The sequence below is a fragment of the Cetorhinus maximus genome, chromosome 6 (genome assembly GCF_964194155.1).
Source record: "Cetorhinus maximus chromosome 6, sCetMax3.hap1.1, whole genome shotgun sequence".
NCBI classification, from domain to species: Eukaryota; Metazoa; Chordata; class Chondrichthyes; order Lamniformes; family Cetorhinidae; genus Cetorhinus; species Cetorhinus maximus.
This window is the reverse complement of record NC_135884.1, coordinates 107,057,641-107,068,918: the sequence shown is the minus strand read 5'-3', so window position 1 is coordinate 107,068,918 and position 11,278 is coordinate 107,057,641. Positions and strand designations below refer to the sequence as shown.

The window sequence follows — 11,278 nt, the reverse complement described above, 5'->3', positions numbered from 1 at the left end:
ATGCCTCGCACTCCTCAGCTACCAGGCTTACATACCACACCAACAAAGCCAGAAACCTATTAACATACAGGTACTGAGAGAGAAAAAACACCAGATTTTAAATTATTGCCATCCACAACTTGACTGCCTGATTCACCAAAGCGATTCATACAATATGTGTTGTGCCATTCGCCGAATTAACAGGACTAGTGCAAAAGTTTGGAGCATGTTTCGTTTTCGAGAAATGTGAATAGAAATGGGCCGAAGGCTCCTTGGAGGCGAACATAACTGTGATCCAGATTTCCAGAGTGACGGGTTAGAGGGGAAATCCATTTTCAGTTGTAAGATGCCAGTTGCCCAGAAGCTTCCCCCTTTACCCGGGGAATGGAAGGCAGCAGCTGGAACACCTGTCTGTTTGGGGATGCTGCTCCTGTCTCCATTTCCCCCAAGGCACTGAAATGCCTGCACTGCTGTGTCAGCTGCAGGATTTCTCATTTTGAACAATATAATCCATACTGTGCTTCTGAAATATTTCCCCAGTAAAACCTAGCCTCCCGCGCCTAAGATCTACTTGTAAATATCAGGCGACTTTCAATGTCCAAAGTTGGAAGTATGGTGCGCTCGGCTAAAAGACGGCTTGTTTAAAGAAAAAATCGATTGCAAAGATCAATTGAAAGCAAAAATGACTAGTATTAAATCACTTAGAAATACAGGAAAGCTCGGGCTGTTTTCGGAACACCATGAACTCGCATTCAAAAAGGTCAAAGGGCGGAATTACCCAATTGTGGTGAAATTCAGCATTTATCCAGGTTTAGCTTTAAACCGTTTAACTCCAAAACAAGTCGCAAATTCTAACAAGTTCAATTGGTGTCCAGTGTTCAAGTTATCGCTTCTAAAGTCAGTTTGATCCCGTCTTGGTCTTGAAAATGTCCGAGTCTATTTTGTGTGTTTTTTAAAAAAAAATCCTTCATCAAGCTAACTGGTGAAAAACTGAGTAAAAGTTAAAAAAAAATGATTGCATCAATCAGTGTCAGGCCAACCAGAGATGATTTATGAATATACGTAATGAGTTCACTTTTGAACAGGAATAGTGGGCAGATAATTGATTGGACAGGAAGGGGAGGGAGGGGGAAACAGGGGAAGGGAGACGAGGAGAGACTGAGATAGAACGATGCATACAGGGGAGAGGTGTCATACACATAAATGCGACGCATAGACAGGGCGACAGAAATAGTAAGTGCCTGAGTCCGGTCGAGTTTAGAACTAAACTTAGGCCTCCACGTAACTACTTCCTTGACTTGCAAACAGTCCCCCAATATAATCTGCAATGTCCACGCCTTTAATGAAAAATAAAACAAAGGAAATGTTAATAGTGATTTTGCTGATGTATAACGGTTCACCACGTCTAAGGAATTGAGTGTTGTCGAAAGTGAATTTGTAGCAGTTGCTTAAATTAGCGGAAAGAGAAAGCACCATGTCCAAATAAAGCAGTAGATTATAACAAGGGTACAGTTGATGTACTGCCGCCAGACTATGAAACTTTCCATCCTGCACAAAGGTGTATCAGGGCACGGGGCGGAGTAATTGCCAATCCCCTAGCCTCACATTACTGAACCCTGGCTAAACTGCCAAAACTCGTCAAGTGCTTTTAATGTAATTATATTATTTTAACTGGTTCTAAAATACGACTCATGAAATAAAGCAGAAGTGTCAGCTTCGATTGTGCTAACCAAGAGAAACGGCCGGCAGCCAGGCTGTATATTGTTTGAAATGTTTGGTGAGACAGATTCAGCATTAAATATTGTACTGTCTACTCAGCTATGCATTCACAGAGCCATAATGAAGGAGAGTGGGAGCTTGGCCAAACAGCTAAACCATGATATCCAAACATTTTAATTAAAACAGCATTGCAGAGTACTTTGAGCTAATTCGTACCAAAAAAAATACTTGCACGTTTCATTGACTTGAATCAATATCGCAATCACAACTATTTGCAACTGACACGCTTAAAAAGAAACTAAAATACATACTGCTCACTACACTTAGTTAACTAACTGCAGAAAGGTGGATTGTTTTTAATAAAAACATGCAAAATAGAAATAGAAATCATTATCGATTAAGTTACCTAGTTCTGATTTATAACCCCACAACCTAAGTCACAATAGTTTCCCTCTCGCGCAGGCGTAATGAGCATATTCTATCACACCTTCATTCAACGATTATTTTTCATTCCCCCCCCCCCAAAAAAAAACATATATTACATGATCTAACAAAGGAATTTCATTTTAAATGACTTTTATTTTGATGGTTCTCTTTTTCATCTTCAGTTACTCTGATGCTGAACGCAAGAATCGAATGCACGTCCAACGATTGTACTTGATATATTATAAATTAATGCGATGCCGAAACCTTCATTGAACAAGGTTTAATCGCGCTATCTGTGGACTTCTGCTCGCTTTAAGAGTTTAGTAATAAAATTGAGTTTAGTATCAATTCTTCCCCAAACCCCCACCCCCCCCCCCAAACAAAACTCTGAAGGCTTGGGGTATCTCCTGTTAATGTCTAATGTAACACTTAAGGTTGCAGTATTCTTGATTCTAGAGTCCATTCTGTTATTATTTAGACAAGGGAACATTTAAGGAAATTCATTAGGCTGATTACAGTGCATTTACAAGCACAACAAATATTTCAAAGGATCTGGCAACAGCAGCGAATAGATATCTAAAAAGACCTTTTAGCACCATTTATTGTTAATAGAGCTTCTAAAGGAAACAGTTGGGATTTTTTTTTAGAAATGAGCATGAGGCTTAGGGCAATCATTTTGACGCTGTAATTCAAACGGGAGCCGATTCCCTTGTTTTTAGATGAATAATCAACAGACTGAATGGCCCGTTTTCAATAAATACTTTTCTTTTTAACAATTACACATATGTCAGCAGAGACAACTGGCAGGGGCCTGTTGAAACAATTCTGCACATTTCATTCGCGGAAAATGTTTCCTTTCCTGTGAATGACTATTCACGGGAGGCAAGAAGTTGGCTTACTCCCAAGGAGCAACTCGGCAACTTCTGTAAAAAGTTGGGAACCGATTAGAGCCTGACTTGTGACCTCGATCATTTCATAACTCACAGCTAGGTTTTTCAAAACACCGAGGATAAATAACAGCTTTGACCCAATCCCACAGCTCTGAAAATAATCTGCGCTGTGAATAAAAGTTAATATAGTTTTCGCACAGACCATCAAATTTTACAAAATGAGCGGTTTGAACGTAGCAGGAGTGAATTAGGCAGCTGCCGTTTTATGACTCTTTTCTCCCCATGATGTACCACCATTAATCTGTGTCGGTTCTCTCTGGTTATTACTGTGGCATTTCAGAATGTCTACCTGTAGGAGGCGCTCTTAGCCCGACTCAGTCCAAAACCCAACACATCAGTGTCTGCCCTTCGGGGGTCTGGTATTATACAAGTCATTTAGTCATTATACTGCGTAAGTGTCTCAAGCATCTACAATCATCCCGCATTAAAATATTGCCGTGATTTTTTAACTGAAATCGTATCTTTTAACCATAATGTGAAACTATGATTTCTTGCAACCAGTGAAGATATTACTAAAACCCACAACACAGTGATTTCCAAAACATTGCTTTACAAATGTCATACCTAAACAAACGCCGAAGCTATACTTGAATGCAATATTTCGGTGTCCTTAATAATATTTAAAACTAAGCGTGGCAATTTAATCGCAGCACTCTTTCGGCACTTGGGAATAGCTTAACAATTAGCTGCGATAAGCGATGTATGGTAACTGAAGGTTCACGCTAAAAGCACCAGCATTTAAAAAGAGTGCAGAGGAAATCGTATGTGTTTACAAATGTTATTTCCTTTTTAAAAAAAAAAATCTTTTTAAAAGGTATTTCAAAGTTTCCAGTTAAGCCGCTTACAATCTTCCTTTGCTGGGATCAATAGGCATTCTAAAAGAACAGAATTTCAGGCAGCATTTATGTGGGAAATTTTTCAACACGGATTTTGTTTTTTTTTGTTGGCTGAAATGTCAATTGATAATCATACATCTCAATGTACATAGTGAACAGAATATTGAAAGGTTCCTAGGGAATAGCTACAGAGTGACAGCTTTGAAAATACAGACACAAAGGTAAAGTCGTAACTGTTCATTTATTAGCCAAAAATATATACTTTCTTGTACAATTTCGTTCACACGTATGTACATTTTTGTTTGCGGTATATACAAAACATCTCGAACACCAGGTGATAACTAATTCTCACTGGACTTACAAAAAAAACTGGGTTCCACTTTATGTCACAAACTCAACTAATTGATACACGCCCTGTCGGCTAGTATTACATTAGCAATTTTAGCTTAGTACACATACATGCTTACAGGTTAAACTATACAGGGAAAAAACATTTTTACATTCCATTTAACAAGGAAATGGTTACAAAATAAAGTTAAAAAAAAAGCCAAAATGGACTATGCGGAGGAGAGCGCCGACAAAACCATGGCTGCATCGAGTTGGTTCTGGGGTCTGAAACGAATAAAATTATTGTGGATCAGTGTTGGCAATTTTTTGTAATAAAGTTTGACATCCATATTTTGCATAAAATGTTGTAATTTAAGTTTTGAGTGTAGTTCAACTGCGGTGAAAGGTACACAGGACGCCTATTACTGCAAAGATCTCTAGACTGGTGTAAAATCGTGGGAATTTGCAGTGAAGAATGAAATATGTTTCTTACCGTCTTTGAACCGGCTGAAAAGCTGTCTTTACTATTTTTTTCTCTATTTCCAAGGCACTGTTTCGATCTGTAAATAATAACGAGCTCTTAGAATTGATATTATTCGCCATTACCGAGTCCACCTTTTCTCAAAAGACAGACTCTGAAATTCAACTTTATTATGGAATCGTTACCAATTATACGATTTAAAGGATAAAGTGATCTGAATACAATATAGGATAAGTGTTATCTTATTACATAGGTCCCATTTTGTCATGTAATACTTACTGGAAAAAGTTATTGTAATCAAATTTTAAATTATCTTTTAAGCTGGTGCTGAAGATCAGTTTGTTATAAATGCAATTTTGACCATCAAAAAATCATTATCCCATTACTTTGATTGCACCTTGTAGCAGCTCTATCTTGTATTTGGTTACAGTTGAGCAATGGGACTTTTCGTGAGCAGGATGTAAAAATCTCAGTATCGATTTAAAAAGATGAAGAAATAACCTTAAGACCGATATTAACCCCAGCAAATAAAATTAATTCGGAATAGTAGGGATACCTTTGGAGATCATCTTTGAGTTAGTGTTTCCTTTTAAATTTGAACTTTAAAAAAAAGGCCCAACTGTTAAGGTTGCTAATTCAGTATTATTCAGATGTTATTTATTTTTTGTATTAAGTTGGCCTTTCTCCTAGCGAATTGTGTAGGGTATTCTCAAAGCCTGGCTTCGAGCATTGTGTGTGTGTGTGTGTGTGTGTATGATTTTAGTTAAATGTACCTGTTCCCGTGGGTTCTGCTGACTGAGCCCGCTCCTCGCCTCTAACTGTGCAAAATGCGGGGACACCGGCAGCGGGGACTGCCTGGCCAGCACTGAGTCCGAGGAAGTGATTGGAATTAATTAAAGCCAGGGGGTGGTGAGAATAGGTTCGGTTCGTCCAGTTCTGAAATTTGCCCATGGGGCAGGCGAAAAGTCTGTGCTGGCCCAGGAGGGACGAGCCTGCAGGCCCCGCAGGAGAGCCGCTGATCTGGGGCGACCTGCGAGGGTTGTCCGGCGTGGTGGCCGTTTCAGCCAGAGACCAGATCTTAGGCTTCTGGTTTATGGAGAGGCTGTTCTCGGGCGGAGGGGAGACGGGGCTCTTCCTCTCGGTGCTGCTTTTGGTCTGATCGCCACTGGGCTGTCCTGAGATCTCAGGCGAAAGGTCGCCCCGTTTTTCTTCAGCCACTCTGCTATCTTTTACCACCGATTTGAGGAAACCCTCCTCTGAACTGTTCAAGTCATCAAAAGTGTCTGAGATTTCCGAATCACTTCTGCCGTCTAGTTTGCAGTCCAAGTTTAAGTCCGTGTCGTGCTCGTCTTCGTCCTCTTTACTCTCAATATTCTCCGTATCGATATTTTCTAAATCGATCTCCTCGTCGTCCTCCTTTTTCTCCCCTTCCATGTCCGGATCGCTTCCATACGAATTGCCCTCTTCGTCAGTCCGGTTCCTAGGCGTCCAAGTCATCTTGTTCTCCTTTTTAAGCCTCCTGCGCGCGTTGGCGAACCACGTCGACACTTGGGTCAGGGTCATTTTCGTGATAATGGCCAGCATGATCTTCTCTCCTTTCGTGGGGTATGGGTTTTTCCTGTGCTCGTTCAGCCACGCTTTCAAAGTGCTGGTACTTTCCCTGGTGGCGTTTTTCGGCCTGGATGGGTCCCCGAACTGGTATTGGCCGTAAGGGTAATAGGCGGCGTGGTGATGAGGAAAAGCGGGATGCTGCACGCCCGGGCTCTCCTTTAGCTCATACTGGGCACCCTGGACAGGAACACAAACAGCAAGAGCAAAAAAAAAAGTGGTCAATTTAGAACAGAGAAGTAGGGTGGGAACATCATTATTATTTGAAATACATTCTACGCAACTAACAGGTTAAAGGATTATGCGGGTGCTGTGGTGGGAGGGTGGCATGAAAGAAATGGGGGCGAGAAAGTTTTTTAAGAGTTAAAACTGGCAAGGAGCAAAACAAAAATGGAGCTGCCACAAAAAGGAAATCTGCAAGTGAAATTGACAAGGAAGCGCCAGTGAAACTGACAAACGCAATCCAGAAAGAGCCTGAAAAACTTTTAGGGAGAGAACTCGACAGTGGAAATGGAAACGGTTATTTTTTTTTTGTTGTTGAAACAATTGTCTTTATTAAAAACGGCAGAGTCACCGCTCCCCTTCCTCAGCCCGCGTCCTGTTTTCATAATCGCAGCAAACTTTTTTTTTCTTTCTTTTTTTTTAATGATTTACCGGCATTGAGGGACTTAGGAGAGAGCAAATTGACGTAAATGTTCTTACCAGCTGAGGAAACATGGGGAGATCGGCTGCATAAGGCAAAAAGGCGCCGTATCCTTGAGCGGCATAAGGGGATCCATACATGGTTAGTACAGTAGAGGCAGCGCCGGACGCCGTCAGATCGCTCCCAGCCCTGGAAGACGATATGCCCTGGCGATCTGGGTAAAGTGGCCTAGTAGCAGCAATGTACTGATATCCCAGTTGTGGGAAAGACATGGTCAGTGACTAATGCGAGAGAAATCGCTGTGCAGAAAGCGCCAGAGTATCCACTTTTAATGCTAGAGATTCAACTGAAAGTATACGTTTCCACATGCAGGCGCGCACTGTAACCGATCCGATCGCTCTCTCAACTTGCTATTGATCTGAGGGTGCCCAGGTCAGGTCCTAACAGATTCGTAGAGATTATTCGGAGTTGATGGCCTGATTGACATTTCTGGCATTAGCTAAGCCCCTCCTATTTCTTTAGGGTCCGCCGCAGCTTTTACTCAATCTCTGCCTTTGTCACAGAGCGTGTCTTTTCCAAATCTATTTACTGACGTCGCGATCTTTTATTTCAGTTGCTTTCAAGTCGCAGTTTGCGATCGCCAATCAGTACCAGCTCTCCGGCAAAAAACACGCCCGCCCCAAATGTTTTAAAGAAGAACATTGGCCTCCCACTTTTTTTTTGCCACGGGGTTTTCTTTTTAAAAGCTGCGCATTTGTAGAACTATAATTGGCACTAAAAGAAAACAAGAGAGAGAAAACCGACCTAAGTAAGACAAAACGGCATCCGAACAAGTTGAAATCGCTTTGATGTAGTTTTTTTTTACAACCAGCTTGACAAAACTTTATTCTCCCTAACCCATTGTTTTAACTTTGTTAAGCAGATACTTAGCTTTGGTGCTGCAGAGACAGAATGCACATACTTCGGCTTTCATCCTGATATCTGTCCTCTTAAAGGAAGTTATTGGTACCAAATGGATTAGTTTCTTTTTTATTAAAAAAAAGAGCTGGTGTTTCTTACGCTGCAGGAACCAATTCTGCGTAGGCAGAGAGTGGGCGATATAGTTCAGGATCGAGTTAATTCGGTGTTAATAATGGACTTCAAACGGTTATAGAGTCACCACTTTACATCAAAGCGGACTAAGGCAAATTTAAAACACAAAAAGAAATCCGACGCAAAACCCCAGAAGCTGCCAGTCCCGTGGTTACACTGGTAAATACGCGGTGTGAAAGGCACAAACACCAGCACCTTCATACCAAACTCATTATCACTTTTTGTCCTGGCCCTAAACTGTAATTAGCAAATTTATGACCCCACGTTGTTTATTCCCTGTTCCTTGCTACGCTGTGGTGTTCTCAAACGATAGGTCTGCATGATAAAGCCAAACACGAGGTTGTAATAAATGCGGATTAGAGTGAAGCAAGCCTCTGAATTGAAATTCTCCGAATCAATATATTAAATCTGTATGTACCACATCTAATCGCTTTATGGCTCATCTTTCTGGTATTTGATGTCAGATAATCGTCCACCCATTGTTTGAAGAATAAAGTAATTTTTAGATTTTATTTTTCTGGTCTTGTTAAGTGACGGTAGGTGATAAATTAGACTATTGAATTTAGTGGGAATACAAATTAGAAATCGAATAATTGACTGATTTTTGAGAGAGATGTCAGAAATCAGACGTTATTTTTTTTTGTTCTTTAATCGGGTCGAGCATTTAAACAGAAAGAATGCAAGAAATAGCTCAGTGTGATCTGGACTCATACATTTTCAATAGCAGTTCAGTGCTTGCCCTTAGTTCTCCATTATGCGATAGTGAATGTTTGGCGTGGGAGGAATTCACCGCGGTACGACTTTGCGCACACTCTAGGACCCTGTTGCCTGCATAGTTTTTTTTTAAAAAAGCTGCTTTATTAAACTTTAGATCATTAATTTCAGAAGGACTGTTTTCTGTGCAGGGCAGGGTTTTCGATGCGATCCGTGCTTAGCGATTTTACAAGGACAAAGACCCATCTACATCTTTTGGTTATAGATCGGCGTTGCGGCACATTGGAGAGCTGGTCGCTGTTTAAGTTTGATTTGAGCAAGGCTTGAGGCGGAATGAGCCTCAGTCCAATTTCTGGGCAGGCTATTTGAAGGGAGGACGGGGGAGGTGGATTATTAGCTTATTAATTACTTCAAATACATTGCCGTGTGCCATGTAGACAGAATTCTAATCATCTTGAAAAAAATCAATATTGTGGGTCCGCGCCTCTAGACAAGAGGATGGAAATTCTTCATTCGCATATGTGAGAGTAAAGGCAGCGATCACACCAGCGCAAAGTAGTGCAGAGAATAGAAATGGGTCCAGAAACGGCATGAGAAGGTAGTGGTGGAGAGTAAAAGTGTGGAGAAAAAATGGAAAAGAGGCATTGAACATATCTTTGGAAAAACGAAAAAGATTAAACACTCAAAGAGGACAGGAGAAGGGAGGGGGATGAAAGGACAGGAGGAAAAGTAAGAATGAAAAGCCAAGAACACAGACTGAAAATATGATAATCTAAAGCAAATAGAAGTAGAGAGGCAGACTAAGGACAAGAAATAAACAGACTGAAGGACTGAGATTAAAGAGAGCAGATCACAAGGAAAGAATAGAAAAAGATCAGAATAGGAAAACACGGAGGGAAAACGCTAAAAAGTGATTTCAAACAAATGTGTGAAGAATGTGTTGAGCAGAAGGCCGGAGCACTAAATCTAGGAAACGGGAAGGGTTTAGGAAAGTGAGACAATGGGGAAATGAGCGAAAACAATGATTAACATTGGACAAAAAGCAAAAAGGCGGAAAGAGCAAATGTTGGAGCACAGGTGATGCAGCCAGAAAGATCAGTAAGGAATTGGAGGTCAGGGCATCGAGCGTTTGGACGCTGCCTTTCTATAGATTCTATATTGTTATGCTAATGTGATTTGCCCCGTGTCACTGAGCGTACTTCATATCGTGCTATCAGTAATTTAGATGTTTGTTACTTACTGAAAGACACGTGGATTGTGACTAGTTTAAATATGCTCAGTAAGAAACATGTCTCCTCTGTCATTGACATCTGCAACAGCATCAACGCACTCATAATCAATTAATTTAATGAGTAACTTTACCGGCTGAAGTACACACTGTACAAAAATCAATTAGTCGAGTGAATAAGCCAGCCTCTTGATTTTCGGGGACATATGGTACTGAATATGTTGTTGTTATTAACCCTTTGAAGACTTAGTGGCTTCGTTAAATTATTGTGCCATCAAGATGCTTTTCAATACTTAGTCGTTTTAAAATGATTTATGCAAAGAATAATTATAACTGTTAAGTAATAAAGCATTAAATGCTTATAAGGAGCAAACAGGCACTGGTTCAGTCCTGTGGCACAATGCTTTTGATACCAGTTTATGCTAAGTAAGAAATTATTGCATATTTTGCGCGTTCTTCCAGGGGAAGGCCATTACGCTATTAGGATCAATGTTTCCTTCGGGGCAAAAGCTTCATGTCGAGATTTCATTACAGGGGAGTCATCAAACGGGAAGCGCCATTATTTATTATTTCATGTACTTTTGCAGCGTTAATTTCTGATCAAGGATTGAAAGAAAGTTAAAAGGTCAGACGGACTCGTTTCGCGCTCTAAAACGGCCAAGTGGATGAAGCTGTCTTAAACGGCGGACCCGGCTGGGACAGTTCCCCGCTCTGAGGCACTCGGACCCCGGCCATGACACGTGCCGCATCTCCGGGCGGTGTCAGGAGCCGCTGGCCAGCTGCTGATTTATGACTCCTCTTTAACACTCGTTACTCCTTTTACACTTATAAACCTCTTCAGGGAATGTATAAGAAGTCATGGTTAAAGTGAACGCTATAAAATCTTCCATAATCTGAAACCGATCCTTTTTTTTGGTAAAACAAAGTTGGACCAGTGCTTGTCCCTCACTGAGACTTCCGCAGTGAACTGTAAATAGACTTTTAATGACCGCGAAGCATGATTGAGTTTTATTTTGCTCATTTAAAAATATTTATATTTCCCTAATGTTAAACACCACGACTGGAAGTCCCATCGGAATATGCATTACGCATATGTAATCGATCCGTCACATTCAAATCCATAGTGAGATTTATCTCGCAAGATATTTAGGATCCTTTGGGATTGGTTTATAACACCTATATAATTCCTATAATATAACTTAAACCCGTCGCTTTCCTTGGCAAATAACTGGATCCAGTGTTGGTCTTTACAATTGCACCTTTGTCTGAATGCAA

General features: G+C 40.8%; 1 protein-coding gene and 1 long non-coding RNA gene across 2 annotated transcripts in view; one reads left to right on the top strand and one right to left on the bottom strand.

The window, feature by feature from the left end:
- Positions 1-4,132: 4,132 nt before the first annotated feature.
- Positions 4,133-7,587, bottom strand: irx3a (iroquois homeobox 3a). The gene is made up of 4 exons (XM_078544264.1): positions 7,029-7,587; positions 5,492-6,506; positions 4,731-4,797; positions 4,133-4,522 (listed from the first exon to the last, which is right to left on the bottom strand). Exons 1-4 carry the CDS (start codon positions 7,239-7,241, stop codon positions 4,468-4,470), a joined length of 1,350 nt encoding a protein of 449 aa, XP_078400390.1. The 5' UTR covers positions 7,242-7,587; the 3' UTR covers positions 4,133-4,467.
- Positions 7,588-10,078: 2,491 nt separating this feature from the next.
- Positions 10,079-11,278, top strand: part of LOC144682023 (uncharacterized) — a 39,647-nt gene continuing 38,447 nt past the window's right edge. The window contains exon 1 of the long non-coding RNA XR_013576907.1: positions 10,079-10,212. This is a non-coding gene — a long non-coding RNA (uncharacterized LOC144682023). The remainder of the gene's footprint in view (positions 10,213-11,278) is intronic.

Coding starts and splice junctions, on each gene's coding strand:
- irx3a (XM_078544264.1), bottom strand. CDS start 7,241: ATGTCTTTCCCACAACTGGGATATCAGTACATTGCTGCTACTAGGCCA. Junction 6,507..7,028: donor TCCCCATGTTTCCTCAGCTG/GTAAGAACATTT, acceptor GTTCCTGTCCAG/GGTGCCCAGTATGAGCTAAA. Junction 4,523..4,730: donor TTTCAGCCGGTTCAAAGACG/GTAAGAAACATA, acceptor TATTCGTTTCAG/ACCCCAGAACCAACTCGATG.